This window comes from Choristoneura fumiferana, chromosome 30 (assembly GCF_025370935.1).
Source record: "Choristoneura fumiferana chromosome 30, NRCan_CFum_1, whole genome shotgun sequence".
Lineage (NCBI taxonomy): Eukaryota > Metazoa > Arthropoda > Insecta > Lepidoptera > Tortricidae > Choristoneura > Choristoneura fumiferana.
The window spans coordinates 989,694-1,005,737 of NC_133501.1; the positions used below are offsets into that span (position 1 = coordinate 989,694).

Here is a 16,044-nt window from a genome sequence, read left to right on the forward strand (position 1 = left end):
GGGTCTCCGCTAAATCGCGCGGGTACACGGAGCGGGCGCCTGAGCCGAACCATGCCTTCTTAAAAGGTTTTCTTTCTATCGGCTTTTGCCGATTCCGCGTCGACAGACGTGGGGAGACCCTGATGGAGCAGCGCTGCGTGAGGCAGGTCTTTGCTCAATTGAAACCTATTGAAACAGCACGCCACGCGAGTTAGCGAAGGCGCTAAGGCGGCAGAACAAATTATCGTGATGCTCTCTGTCTCTCTCTATGCTTGTAATGCGACACAACGCAAGCCGTCACAACACACTGCATCAGATAAATATGAACGCAACCATATAAAATGTATGAAACCGATACCGTTCTGATGCGTCACGACACAACACGACAAATAAATGTGAAACGGGCTATAAGGTATCATTCCTAAGACCAGAGAAAGCAAAACTCATTGCAGTTGACAGAACTGCACGCAAACTGCACGCTGACTGCGATTGAAATGTATGCCAATAAAAATAGACGAAAGGGAGCCAGGTTGGCGGCCACTGCCTCCGCTCTACGATTTAATTGACCGCAAACCAATTACAGCGTGTAACTATACAGATACCAACATAATCACTACTTGTCCTTACTACTTTAAATGCGCGAGGAGAGTATCTGTTGTGTTGTGTGTAAGTGTTGCTAAAATTAATAAATGATATTATACCGGATAACTCACGTCTTAAACCGAGTTTAGCTCGACATGTTTCGGGCTATTTCGTAGCCCACGTGTTGCGGCAGCCGCCGAGTCGCATGCTCCTGAGAGGAAGGACTACGAAATAGCCCGAAACATGTCGAGCTAAACTCGGTTTAAGACGTGAGTTATCCGGTATAATATCATTTAATATGAGTGAGTCTCACGGTAGTTTCATGTTCAAAATCTTGCTAAAATTGCTAAAAGTGACTCCGAAGCGGTAACGTTTCGTGTGCTCTGCTCAGCCTACCCCATTTGGGAATACAGGCGTGATGTTTGTGTGTGTGTGTGTGTGTGTGTGTGTGTGTGTGTGTGTGTGTGTGTGTGTGTGTGTGTGTATGTGTCTATCTGTTGTCTATCTGTTACGTCTTTATGGCTAAAACTGAATCAACTTAAATTAAATTTGGTATGGAAACAGTTTGACACCTAGGGAAACACCAGTGGCGAAGCGTCCATAGAATCCTATTCTCATCGGCTTGCCCGATATTAAAAAAATAGGACAACAAGTCAAAGTCACTCAAAGGGCTATGGAGAGGTCTATGCTCGGGGTTTCTCTGCGGAATAGATCAGAAATGATGATATCCGCAATAAAACTAAGGTTACCGACATAGCCCGAAGAATTGCGAAACTAAAGTGGCAGTGGGCGGGGCACATTGCTCGCAGGACTGATGGCCGATGGGTCAGAAGGTTCTCGAATGGCGTCCGCGGACCGGGAGACGAGCTGTCGGTAGGCCCCCAACAGGATGGTGCGACGACCTGGTTTAGATCGCGGGATCGCGATGGATGCGGCAAGCACAAGACCGGTCTGAGTGGAGAGCCTTGGGGGAGGCCTATGTCCAGCAGTGGACGTCTTTCGACTGACATGATGATGATGATGAGGACTACCAGGAATACATGATTTATGAAAGATATACGCGATCTTTGCTTCGGCTTTACCACGAAAATATCTGACGCCACGCCACTGACACAACAGTCGCGGGCTACAATTAGTAGGTATTTAATATAGTTTTAGCCTGCGACTCCATCCTCGAAAAATTTGAGTATCGATTTATGTGCGACTACATTTGAAACTTACATAGACTTCAGATTAAAGATGTGTGTGGAGTTCCCAAACCGGACTGGGCGCGCGTGGGACTACCTACTAAGGGAGACCTGTGCCCAGCAGTGGGACGTATATAAGACGGAGATTAATGAAGGATGAATAAGCGCCCCGTGCCTCCCTTCTTCAGTCAGCTGTAAACGCTGAGCGAGGATAGGCAAATGAAGCGTTTCTATTGGTTCATGAAAAACGTTTTCATCGCAACGCAACACATACTCGCACATCTCTGGTGGAAACGCAGCCTTATTACACTAATAATCGTTCAAACAATATGTTACTAACCAATCTTGCAGATAGAGATAAAGATAAAGTTGGCACGTGAGAGCAACGAGTTCTCGATAAGGCCTGAAGGCTGGTTAATAAAAACATAAAATATATAAATATCATGCATGGGACACTTGACACTAATTGACCTAGTCCCAAACTAAGCAAAGCTTATACTATGGATACTAGGAAACGGATAAACATACTTATTTATATATAGGTAGAGTCATTCACGATGACGCGTGCCGTGGTTCTTATAACCACGCGTCTTCGTGGATGGCACTAGGTATAGATCATTGTTTTTCATACTTTATCAGGACGCGACCCCCCCTGGATCAGAAACATTTTGGCGACCCCCTGCTGACCTGTGCCCAAATTCCTTGATCCTGTTATCCTGGGAGATGACAGATTAATCTTACATTAATAATATAAACATTGAATGATCATACTCTATAACGATGCGACTGCGATGCGACCCCCTTAATGAGGTGACCCACAGACTGAAAAAAGGATAAATACATATTAAACATCCAAGACCCGAGAACAAACATTCGTATTATTCGTACTTAAATATCTGCCCCGGCCGGTGATCGAACCCGGAACCTGAAGCACGTAGTCAGGTTCTCTAACCACTTGGCCATCCGGTGGTCAATAATAAAAACCTTAATAGTTTAAAAAACTATAAGCACGTTTAGTTAATTACCAGAAACGGGACTTAACACGCTAAACACACAAAAAAATAAGTTGGTTTAGCAAGGAACACTTGTTACGATTAATTCATGCGGTACATCTATCAGACTCCAAACTATAATACTAGCGCCGAAAATACAAACTGAGACATGGATGCACAGAAAAACCAGAAAAAGAGACCAGCGCTGGGAATCGAAACCAGGTCCTCAGCAATCCGTGCTGCGTGCTATAACCCCTACACCACCGCTGGACAGGAATCTAGACACGAATTTTTCCTATGCATACATATCTCAGGTTGCTTATTTCTACTACGCTACTTATGCAGCAGCACTAGCGACATCTATGTTCCGCTCTCATCGAGAGACGTCACACTCAGTCGGCATGTCTCAGTTTGTATTTTCGATATGGTTTCACGGGATACCCGCAAAAGTAACAAATTTGGAGTTGAAATAAAAATTACAAAAAGACTCCAAAAAAACAATCATAAGCAGTACAGTATTCAGTCGGTGAACGACATGCAAAAGTTGTACATACATTACAAGTTAAATTAAATTACATCATGTGCATAGTAATGTCGGTGTTTAAAAAAAATACAATATATATAATGTGCATGGTAATTAATGACAATTATAAAATTCTAGATTTTTTTTTACACTATAAAAGCAATTTACGTGGAGCCATCTAGTAATTTCCTTTACAAATTTATTATATTCCATTTGTCTCAAATCTGCTGAAAGATTGTTGCATAAAATAATGCACATATTATACGCATTTCTGCGATAGATAGCAGCACGACAAGCAGGGTGGTATAATAGGTTCTTGTATTGAGCTCTCTGTTTACCTACAAAGACATCGGGCCTGCTTCTAAAAAGTTCGGGGTGTTTTTTTGTGACTGTACACTTACAGACGAACAAGTTTAATCATGGCCCAGGGTGGAACATTTTAATAATCAATTTCAATATGGTTTCCTTGACAAAAGTATGAGATATCAACATGACATCAGTAGCACAAAGGTTCTAACCCTGGATCACGATTCGATTTGTTCGACTGCACGTGTCAGATATTTTTGCACGCTCAGCTGTAGCAGATATTATTACAGGTGCTATACTCAATCATTAGGTATGAAATTCGCGCTGCGGATTGTTATGTATATTTCCATTATCAGTTGTTGACGGAAAACCACCGCAGATATAGGTATTTGTTGATAATATCCTAGTGCTATTACTATGCTGTTTACGAGCTCCGTTATTTCAGGGTCAGGCCGGCAGAATAAATAGAGAGGAAATATATATGACATCAATGGGAAAGCTTTACGGAAGAAGTATAATTGTATATAGAAGTACGGGTCCAAAGATACATGCCCAGTCTAGGGCTCCACTGCAAAACGTTTCTTTTCTCAATAAATATTTTTATTTTCATTTTTTCTTTTCTTATTTTCAAGTTAATCTCGTAACAAACTTTAACATCAAATAGTCACTACTTTGAAAAAAGCTGGTATACAAAATAGAAATCTTTCCGAGTGAACTTAATGCACATTGTTGTAAGGATCAAATTTGTTGACGAATTGATTTGAGATACGAGATTTTTCAAAGGAGTGACGAAATAAATTTTGTAATGTACTGAACTAATGAGTTGACCGGTTTAGTGTACTTATAATGTTTTTTTTAAGAGCATAAATAAAAGCTTATATTTAAAAGCAGTCGGGTAAAAACTTTTTTTTTTTGGTATAGGAACTGTCACAAAATATGGTAGAGCACTTACTAGGTCGACTATACACGACTATAAAATAACGGGTCAATTTGATTGGAATATACGACGAAAGCAACGCGCATTATGCTTGCTACAACTCAGTGTATACATAGTTACATGTACTTCATACAATAAGTATACTAGCTGAAACTAGATCAGATAAAGCGTTATCTGCCAAAAAAACCTATACCACACTGATAGGCCCAAGTGGAGTATTTATAGATGGCATGTGATTAGAAAATGTTGAATAATCTATTTTGGAATATTTTCTTTCAAACCCAAACACGGCTAGGTTACGCTTGTTCTGTCTTGGAGCTCTACTGCCTGCCTTACTTTACTGCTTAACGTACACCCTAATGGTGGTTTTCCACCGGCGAGGCGAGACGAGAATTGAAAATTGTATGGCGGCGCCCGCGGCGGGCGCGCGAGAATGCATACAAATTTCAATTCTCGTCTCGCCTCGTCTCTTCTCGCCTCGCCGGTGGAAAATCACCATTAGGCTGCGTTCCCACCAGAGATGTGCGAGGTTGCGTTACGAGCAATGTGTTTTTCACGAACTAATAGAAACGCTTCATTTAACTATCCTGCGCACAGCACCGCTCTGGTGGAAACAGTAGAGCTAAGCTGAAAAACACTCGCTCAGCGCATCTCTAGTGGAAACAGCTCGTTGCCGACAAGTGGTCCACCGGTGGAGTCCGCGTTGACGAGTGGCCCTCGCGTGGTCCACGAATTTCCTAGTAGTCACTATGGCGGCGAGCAGCGGGCTGTCATCGAGTGGTCCACTCGCCATCCGCGCGTGGCAACCTCACGAGTGAGACGATCCCGTGACGCTACGGAGTTAATGTAGTGAGCGTATACCCATACAAATCCATATGAAGAATACTAACCGCTAGAGGCGAGGCGGTGTTGGTCGGGTGCCGGGAGGGTGTAATGAGCTGTGACCTTAAACCGGCGGTTGAGATTTCGAGTTTTTTTCCCAATCTCGTGGGAATATCGGAATAAATAGTAGCCTATATGTTATTTCAGATATCCAGCTGTTTACATACCGAATTTCATCGAAATCTACAAGGTAGTTTTTACGTAAAGGAGTAACAAACATCCAGCTATCTATACCAGGAATGTTATGGATATAACATTTCGGATCTGGATGTGCATGCATACGGATATAATGTCAAACATAATACCGGTTTCGGTTACGGTTACGGATATTGAATTTATAAGGAAGTGTAAAAGTAAAATACCTACAAATAGGAATATAAATTATTTGACTTTAATTGTAATAGTTACGAGTCGTAAATTACGACTTAGCAATAGAAATAATAAATAAGTTTTAGTTAAAAATTACATTTTTAATACAAGCTTTTTTGCCGACTGTATTTTATTATTGCATTGTCATCTAAGCTACATTTCCGTACCAAATTTCATGTCGATGTCATTAATCGTTGAGAAGTTCCGTTCTGCAGACGATCCCGGCCTGTCTACCAGAATTTCACTACCAGGTTATTGTATTGTCACCAGATTTACATAAGTATGCCAAATTTCAAGTCAATCGAACCACTGGAAGTGGATCATATTTAACTTCCAAGATTTGACCCAAACAAACAAATAAACAGGGCAAGTTAAATAAAAGCTTGTAACGATAGATGCAGAGAACGCGCACGAGCACGACCGTTCTGTAAGCTCGTCCAGGCAAAAACAACCTGTCGCATTTAAGACTCCGCCCCTGTCCGAAACTATCCGATATTTTTATATCGGAGTCGGTTACGGTTACGGATATTTTAGTACATTGTGTCTTAAGGGCGGTAAATAAGGAATTACGAACGAGAGTCTATTAGAATTAGCTTTAATGAGTCGATGTTCGTAATTCTAGTCTAGTACCACCCGTGCGACATACAATGTTTTTCATCACATTTGCGAGTAAAATTTAATATTTCTAAAAGAAAAAATATAATTCTTCCAAATATTGGCGATACCTTAGGCTGCGCTCTTGGCAGCGCCGCCCTCCCCCTCCCCCTCCCTCAGCATGTGCCTGAGCCGCGTGTGCATGTGGTCCTGCAGCAGCGCGCGCAGCGCCATCAGTACGGGCACGGACTCATTTACCGACCTTGGGCTTCATGACAAGAAAATTTGTACGCGCAATGACTCATTTACCGACCACGGGTTTCATGACAAGCACATTAAGGTCGAGGGTTTTATTTGGGGGGTTGCAACCAAGGTAGCCTGCATGTTACGACACTGTTTACGAGCAAGTGTGATGAAAAGTTTCTTATTTCGGATATCCGAAACTATCGGATAGTTCCATATCCATAACATCAAGGGATGTTACGTAGCTCCGTATCCGTACGTCTTCTTCAAAAACATTCGTCTTTATAAGTAATATTAGTAGGATACACATGAAGCTAATATGAGCGCGTCAAAAAAAAAAGAGGTGACAAAAAGTATAGTTTTGCTAACCTGAGCGTAGGGTAGCCGTTGGTCCTCGAGTTTAGGGAACTAAAATGCTCACGTGTACAATTGCATTCACAATCTCTTGCTTCCGCCATCTTATACCGTTTGACAAAACCCCTCCAACCCTCTCCTCCCCCTAATAAGCTCCAGGGAGTTGTGGACGTGCAGTCGGGTATTTAGCTGGTGCGAGTCTTGACCGGCCCTTCTCAGTCATCCATAGTGGATTATTCCCGACTGCACGCCGCCATCTGCTATAAACATACTCCGGGACTTTCGGGGTACGAATGATTTGCTAAAGAGTAGACATTAATACATCATATTATGCCTAATGAATAATTACCTCACTGCGAATTGTAAACTATACTAGTATTTTAGGTTTAGTACCAAGGGTTATGTTATGAGATAATAATAAAAAACGTTAATTAATTACCTGCAGTAAATTTAGTAGTTGATATGATTTTCGAAATAAATTATTAATATCTTTTCTAAATTTGGAACAGTTAAGCAGCGGCGTCTTGCTGTAAATATCCATTTTAACCCACTGAATGATTTTTCTACGTCAGCAGTTGTAATAGGTGTATATTTAAATTTCTTGAATAAATCAATTGTTGCACGATGTATTTGCGATCGCAGTTCTACTTCATTGCCTTGTAACAATTCGTTCATGATGTTTAATGTGCTTAGCCAAAATTCTTATTTAAAACCAACTTCAATTTATTAAAAATCTTTTTAAACTTAATTTGATTAAGATTGAAACGATTTCATCTTACGAAAATTCAATATTTTTTGTTTTTTAAATATCATGTATTTTTTTTTCTAATTGATTTATAATTATTCATTAGTTAGAAACCAGCTAGAGTGCACTCTGTTTTTTAACTCGATACCTACTCTTTGGCTAATGTCAATCATACGTGCCCCGAAAGTCCCGGGGTATGGCTATAAAGCACCTCATATAAGTTTTGAAGACTAATCAAGTAAATAAAAGCAAGTCCCTTAGGGCGACTCAGCTCAAAAAAACCGTTTGACACACAGAAATGGCGATTACTATTGCGTCTGCGAACGCGTTAACCAGTAATTATGGTCTATGGTTCGTAATCTATTTTCATTGTTTTCTGAGTAATGGATGCTGTATATTTAGGAGGGAAACGCGGTATTTTCCATGTTTTCACGTAGAGGTGTTTTGGCAGCTCGCGAGGTTTTGAGTTGATTATTAAATATAGTACCATCGTCAAGAATTGGTTCCTGGATATATACTTCGACATCTGGCTTTATACTCCGAAGTTTGAAATTAGAACTTCGTATCGAGCCGCCCCGTTTACTCTAATAGTATTTTCTAGAAGAGTAAGAAGGACGGTAAGATGCAATTTTGAATTTTGAATATCGTAATAGTCCGCCTGCCCGGTGGGTAAAGTGTTCCATCGTTTTAGGGAAGAGGGAAGAATTTGTAAATCTCTTAATAGTTCTGCATCTCATTTATATATAGTATTATACAGCGCATTGGGTGGGTGTTACTGTAATGCTGTTTTTTTTTAAATTAAAAAATAATATTTATATTTAATTTACACATAACTACACAGCTTTGGGGTCATTCAAGCATTACGTAAGCAGAATTTTAACAACCCCCCTCCCCTTATCAGCGAAAGTCAGCAAAACCCTTACACGTTAAGCGTATTTAATAAAGTGCGAAAAGCGAAAGTGGTTAGTAAACATTGTATTTGTTCGTATGTCGTCAGAGGGTTATCTCTAAAACCAACAAATGCAGTAAAAAAAAAACACTTATTGAAACTACACATTCTCTGGTTAACATAGGCTATCTGAAGTTGATCAATAAATACATAGACTGATAAAATCATTACCTTTCCTTTTGGCTGTTTGACTGTTAACATAACAAGTACAACATCCACATGCCAATTCATAACGCGCGCGCTGCAGCATACCTCGCGGCGCTGCCAACAATGCGCGACGCGCAGTCTGTGATCTAAATCAACGGGCGATCGCGACATTAATTATCAACTAACTATGATTCAAGCCGTAGCGGCCTAAAATCTGCCCTATGGCCTAGGGAAATCTCCCAGGATTTAAAAAAAAATTACATCCCGCAAGGAAAAAAACAAAATTCTCCCGGAATTTCAAATAACCAATCCTCCCCTCCCCCCTTATTTTCGAAAGGGGCCATCGATAAAATTTTTAGGGGGCGATCTGGCAATTTGTGACACAAGAACAAAAAAAATGCGATTTTCATAGAAATCCATACTAAGACCTGACCAGACCTTAAAGTATGCGATGGCATCCTTTAGCAGCTGAAAGTATGTGATAGCATATTCTGACCAGCAAATGCGTATATTGTGTTTGAAATCATCTAACTATGCCATGCTACCGTGAAGACGACGCAGATGCTTCGATAGCACATGTGGTGGTTTGTGGTCGTATTGCGTGAAGCACAGTGCTTGCACTGTTGTGTTTCGGCGTGGAGAGTAAGACAGCCGGTGAAATTACTGACACTTGAGATATCCCATCTTAGGCCTCTTGGTTGGCAACGCATCTGCAATACCCCTGGTGTTGCAGATGTTTATGGGCGATTATTTATTAATTAAATAGATAAAATAAATAAAATAATAATAATAGATTAATGTATTTTTGTCTATTTTATTATTTACAATACTTGATTTCATTCCAAAGACTGTTTATTCAATTATAAAAGCAGTAACTATATTTAATTTTAGGGAAAGTAAATAAAAATTGCTTATTCATCCGCGCATTAATCGATTTTTAAAATGTCAAATTTTCCGCCATCTCTGCGCTGTCTATGCTACTACAGATTATACACATATTTCAATCAAGAAATAAAGTCAGATTTTGACGAAGATTTTTCAAATGAAAAATATATATTGAAATCAAGGGAATTTTGGTGAAAAAAGTGATAAGACATCTAGTTAAAAGACACGAATTATAGATAAATGTGTTATTGATTCGATCCAGTGGGTGTTTATACAAGAATTTTGATGAAATCGGTTTGTTTACCCTTTTAATAAATTGGATAGGCATAACGTATAGTAATTCGTTGTAAATAACCTAACACAATAACAACTTAAAATTAATGACGACCAGATGGCCTAGTGGTTAGAGAACCTGACTACGAAGCTTGAGGTCCCGGGTTCGATTCCCGTGTCGGGGCAGATATTTGTATGAAAAATACGAATGTTTGTTCTCGGGTCTTGGGTGTTTAATATGTATTTAAGTATGTATCTATCTAAATAATTATATTTATCCGTTGCTTAGTACCCATAATACAAGCTTTGCTAAGCTTACTTTGGGACTAGGTTAATTGGTGTTAATTGTCCCGTTATATTTATTTATTTATTTATTTAATGAATTTGTCCGTTTTATGATTTGTGGAAGGAACCCTCAATATGCGAGCCCGACTCGCTCTTGGCCGGTTTTTTTTGTGCTCCCGGATTTAGACTATAAAGATGTGGCTGGGAACCCTACTATGGCCTCTCAAGACGATCATGGATGAATTCCAACGAAATTAAACAAGAGCTTTAAGCTGCGTTACCACTAGAGATGTGCGAATGTGTTGCGAGGAACGTGTTTGTCATGAACCAATAGAAACGCTTCATTTACCTATCCTCGCTCCGCCGAGCTGTTTCCACTAGAGCTGAGCTGAGCGAGGATAGGTTAAATGAAGCGTTGCGTTGGTATTGGTTCATGATAATGACTAATACATTTCTCGCAACACTGTGCCAAAGGAAACATTCCAAAATTGCGGAATTTTTCATACTTATAGGAAAATTTCGGTAGCGGCGGACTAGGGGGGGGGGGGCAGGGGCGGTGCGCCCCGGGCCCACACCTAGAGGGGGCCCCGGTTTCGCATTGGCCAGCATAGAAAAAAAAGTTTTTGCGTGCCGGACGTCGCTTCACTTCAGAGGGGGCACACTTAAAACGACACTTTTTTACGGGCACTTCAGCGCCTCTGTTATGAGATGCTAAAACGAAATTGACATAAATATGTCAAACGTCGACTTGGCAAAGAGAAATTAAGCTCAGCTTAGATCTGGAATAAAAATTGTGCAAGTTGTATTACGTTGCTCGTCTCGACTGACCAAGTGACCACCTCAAACTCGTTTGTCGTTTGCTTTACTTACGGCCTCGAGATGTAATGCAACTTGCACAATTTTTCTTCAGGTCCAAACTGGGCTTTATGGACGTTAAGTTTGTTGTGTGCGTGCATGTGTGTTATGTCAAATTTCGTTTTAGGTACACCCGCGAGATAGCGCTTATACATGCAAATCTGGCCATAGAGTTGCCACTCTTTTCTACATAGGTACTTATACTCTTTGCTTCACTTGTAAATGTTTATGTGGTGATAACTTGGTAAATGAAAAACTAAAGATCGCCCCGGGCCTCAAAAAAGTCCGCCAATAAATATCGGAAACTTCTAACAATTTTGTATGAAGATTGAAACTTTCCGTTTGTTTTAATTAAATCTAATATATATAGAGAATTTTATACCAAACTCCTCCGAAACGGCTTGACCGATTTTTATGTTTTTTTTTATGTATATTAGGTAGGTCTGAGAATAGGACGTAAACTATTTTTCATACTTGTACTCGGATGGGGTCGCGGGCAACAGCTAATTTCCTATAAATCTTGTGAAAATTCCAGAAATGCCCAAGAACTTTTCCAAGTTCTTGGAAATTTTTCGCAACTTGTACAGTCAAGTGCAAAGATATCGACACGACCAAAGTTACAAAAATGTAGACCTGACTTTATGCACTTCACGTAACATTTAGGTTGTGTATACATATTTTTGTAACTTTGGCCATGTCGTTATCTTTGCACTTGACTCTACGAATACATCTGTACTCGCAACACAACCTCGCACATTTCAGGTGGAAACGCTGTTTAAAAACACACCTGCGACGCAATGAGGGCTAGCTAAAAGAGGCGAAATATTGCACTATAGATTATCACAAAATATTGGACACATATTTTTTCTTTTGTCAATCAAACAAAAAATCATAGAAATGAAGCGCGTCAAAGTTCGGGAGGGGGGGGGGGGCCGTGCGTGACGTCACGCCGAGCTAAAGTAACGCACGGCGTGACGACACGTGCAACTACATGTTCAACATTTTTTGTTTGATTGACAAAAGAAAGATTTACTGAATAGAATATAATAGAAGATTTATTTGCATAGAATAAGTAGTTACATCAACTGGCATTAGATGGTAATGAGACAAAGGGTTTCTTATCCTGCTATTTGTACAATTCTCTATACTAGCATGAAATTACATTCAAATTTTGATCAATCAAATCCGCTCAACTGTTTCTACCAGAGCGGGGCTGTGCAAGGATAGTGAAGCGTTTCTATTGGTTCATGAAAAACACATTTCTCGCAACACATCCTCGCACATCTCTGGTGGAAACACTGCTTTAGCAGCACAGTATTTCCTACATTGCAACTTTTTCATAACGTTTTGATAAATACTCTTGTATTATAATCATGGAGGTTTCTGTTGTATATTTGCATAAACAGCTGATAAGACTAACTGGCAGACAGCTGACCGTTATCACAAGGCTTGTTTACTGGCCGGGATAAGGTTCTAACATGAATGATGTCACCATATGATTATGGAAGTATTATACTTATTCTATCATAGAATTGATATTACGTAATATTATCTTAGTTTTTAAATTTACAGTGCATTGGTATGAACTGTAAAACCCAATTTACACCGCCAGCTGACTCGCCGCGAGAAAGTACCTACACCAAACCTCTTATGAAGTTGTTTGATGTAAGTTAAATAAGTTATTAAAGAGGCTGCTCCGTTTGCGGTGGAAACCATGCTTAATGCTGTAAATTTTCATTGGCTAATAAATAAACAAATAGAATGTGTCTTACCTCCTGCAGGAATGTTTTAATATTGTAAATTGTCTGATTAGATCAGAGTGGTCCAGGCAGATCCACAGATCAGACCAAGATCCATGTTGGCGTGAAAAAATGGGGCTTTTGAGAATATAGTAAAAATGCAGCAGCGGTGGTCAACTGACAACAGTTAAACTTTGAAAGTGATATATATGAGAAAAAAGTTAGGAAACCTCTGGATTAGACGAATTTTAAAAAAAGTATTATGTATCTTCCTACATACAGGCTGTTCTGCAGTGTTAAATCGTAAATCAATCATTTCTCCCTTAATACTGTGGCAATAGAAATACCCTAATCAACTATTCTATTCATCTTTGACTGCAGAGTAGAGACATTTTGTTTGTTACCAAATGAAAAAAAAAAGCTGAGAATTTATTGTGATTCCATATTCAAATATCTGAAATATCATACAATTAAACAGACATAACTTTTAATTATGTAGTCTCCATCTCAGTGTTGTATGGTTCATGAGCCACCATGGAACTATTCCACAGTAAACGTCGTAACATCACATTAATTAACAAGGAAAATCGTAATGACTTTTCCTTAGAAAAGGGTCCATGGTGGCTCATGAATTTGCAGGGTTAACAGAAGGTATTGGAGTTCAGGAGGTAACAAAGTAGTGGAGTTTCCTAAAGCGAAAGAAAAAGTAATTTTTATTTTGTAAATTTTAGAAGACTTTTCAAATTGACGAGTACTATTTTGGAGGTGGGGTCATGTCTCCTGTGACCCTCCCCACTGGACCGCACATGGATACAACCCTGAATAATTAAATTATTATGTTTCAGTTTACTCCACAGAAAAGATATATTCAAGTCCGTTTCTGGTACTTAACACCGTTTATGCTTAGTATGCATATCCATGCCAAATTTAAAGCTATCTTTTTGCTTTTTTATTTAAATGAGCAGAAGTTATGCTTATTAAAACAGATCGAGACATAAATATAGATTTTTTTTTGTTCCCACTTACTAGGGGTTTAATAGATGTTTAGTTTTTTTAACTCCTTGTATGAGGGAACTAAAAAAAGTACTGATTTCTAGTCTCATCAGTTTTAATAAGCACAAATTCTGCTGATTAAAAAAATAATACGAAAAGATAGCCATAAATTTGACAGGGATCCCTGTCTTAAGCATACAAGGGGTTAAACTAGGTACAGTCAACTATAAAAATACTATAATGTATGGAATGCTTTCAAAATCAACCAAACACCTTAATTTTGATAAGGTTAATTCCACATATCATGTTTTCATAATTTCAAAAAGTCTTACTCTTAACAGCCAAAGCTACAAAAAATATACAACTGTCAGTTAAGTGGTTAAGGTTATAATTGAGATCAAGAGATATTAATTTTGCCAACTTATGATGAGAAAATTTAAATAATAAAATTTGTTACAACAAATTATTTTTAAATTGCTAGAGTAAGTTTCACCAAAAAAGATATATATTGAACTGATTTAATTAAATGTTTACCTAAGATTTTGTATTATTATGAGGTAATCTGTACCCATAGAACCGTGCTGAAAGACAAACTATGTAGAGACTTCTAGTTTTTCAGTCATATAGGTACCTAGCATACATGACTATGGTAGGTTCACTAAAAAATATTTTTAAAAAATTCTCATGGGGATTTGTGAATAATTTTAATATTTCCACAGGTGATTGTGGGCTATTTCTTTACAAGCTATCAATGATGTACAGTGATCAAGACTAAATCCAATTGAATTACATACTTCTAAACAGAAACTGTATGCATGGCATTGTATAAAATAATATACCTATAAAATAATATATCATAACACAGCAGCAATTTTTTCAAATTGGGTTTGTTAACTTATTTTTTTACTTGGAAGAGAGATAATTGGTGAACTTATGAGCATGATAAAATTATCAAGTGTAAATGGAAAACAAAGGTCTTTATTTAACAGTAGAATAAGGAAATATTTACTGTGAAACAACTTCATTGAATATTGAAACAATGAGTTGATATTGTGCCAAGTTAGAGGACTTACCATCTTGCCAAGGGTTTGCGGGCTCGAAATATTGAGTGACAATGTGTTCCTCATCAGGAAAGCAGACCGTTCGGTTGGTTTTTTTCTTCTTCGCATCCTCGTAACACTCGATGTCCGCACTAGAAACACTAACATTCGGGCATGCCGTGTTCTTATCAGCATCGGCAGACATATCTACGCTTTCTGTCACATAGCAAACCACCGCGATGCATCAGGAAAGCTCATCCCACACAGAAAAATATAATTTTTCAAATATAAATAACACGATTTTTTGAACACACACACAACACTGTACTGATCTGTTTGTATTATAAACGGCGTTTTGTGGCTAGCACACCGGTCGTAGCGTTTTTTTCACGTGTTTCGTTGCTTTTTTACTATTTTTATTATTCGTTTCAAATCATAACATTCTGTACCTTTCATACATCGTTTACCGCCATATTGGATTGAAGGAGACAAAAGGAAAGTATTACAAATTATACCCTAGAGGGCGCTGTACGCGATTAGGGATACCGCAGGATAAAAAAAACATGTGTTTTTTTTAATACAAATAATAAAAAAAACGCAATCAATAAATAAAATAAATGAACACTAGCTATACACTTAACTACTGATAATTATGATCTTTGCTTCTTTATTTCTGTAGACATGAGTGCAGATGTTTCAGCTACTCAACAATAGAGGTCTCTTAATTCAGTTATCCGCTTAGTTATAAGTTTAACACCTAGATGACGCTTTTAGCAACATCCAGCTTAGTTACTAACATAGATACATTGGATTTATAGTTGCAAAACTTTTTTTATTATTTATTTTGAAACTGGCGACGTACAAATTTCGTCACTACTTTAAAAAAATCTCGTACCTCGAAGTAGATAATTTACTGAGTGAACTTTATAAACATTACGTCTAGGTTAAATTTTGTTGACAAATTGATTTTAGATAAGTAAGAGATTTTTTGAAAGTAATGACGATTTGTCACATTAGCCCATAGCTTTGGCCCATAGGGACTTAAAACTTCGTATTGGTTATTTTTAACCGACTTCGAAAACAGAGGAGGTTCTATGTTCCAATGTTTTTATTTTTTCCACGGTTTCACGGTTAAAAAAGCGTATGTTTAAATTTTGAAATTTTTGTCTGGTTCAACTCCCGGTG

The 16,044-nt window shown here is 38.5% G+C and overlaps 1 protein-coding gene across 1 annotated transcript in view; it reads right to left on the reverse strand.

The window, feature by feature from the left end:
- LOC141444565 (uncharacterized) overlaps nucleotides 1-15,332 on the reverse strand; it is a 105,793-nt gene extending 90,461 nt beyond the window's left edge. Inside the window, exon 1 of the mRNA XM_074110126.1 lies at nucleotides 14,893-15,332. Coding sequence (XP_073966227.1) covers nucleotides 14,893-15,064 — 172 coding nt within the window. The 5' untranslated portion in view covers nucleotides 15,065-15,332. The remainder of the gene's footprint in view (nucleotides 1-14,892) is intronic.
- Between the last annotated feature and the right edge of the window lie 712 nt (nucleotides 15,333-16,044).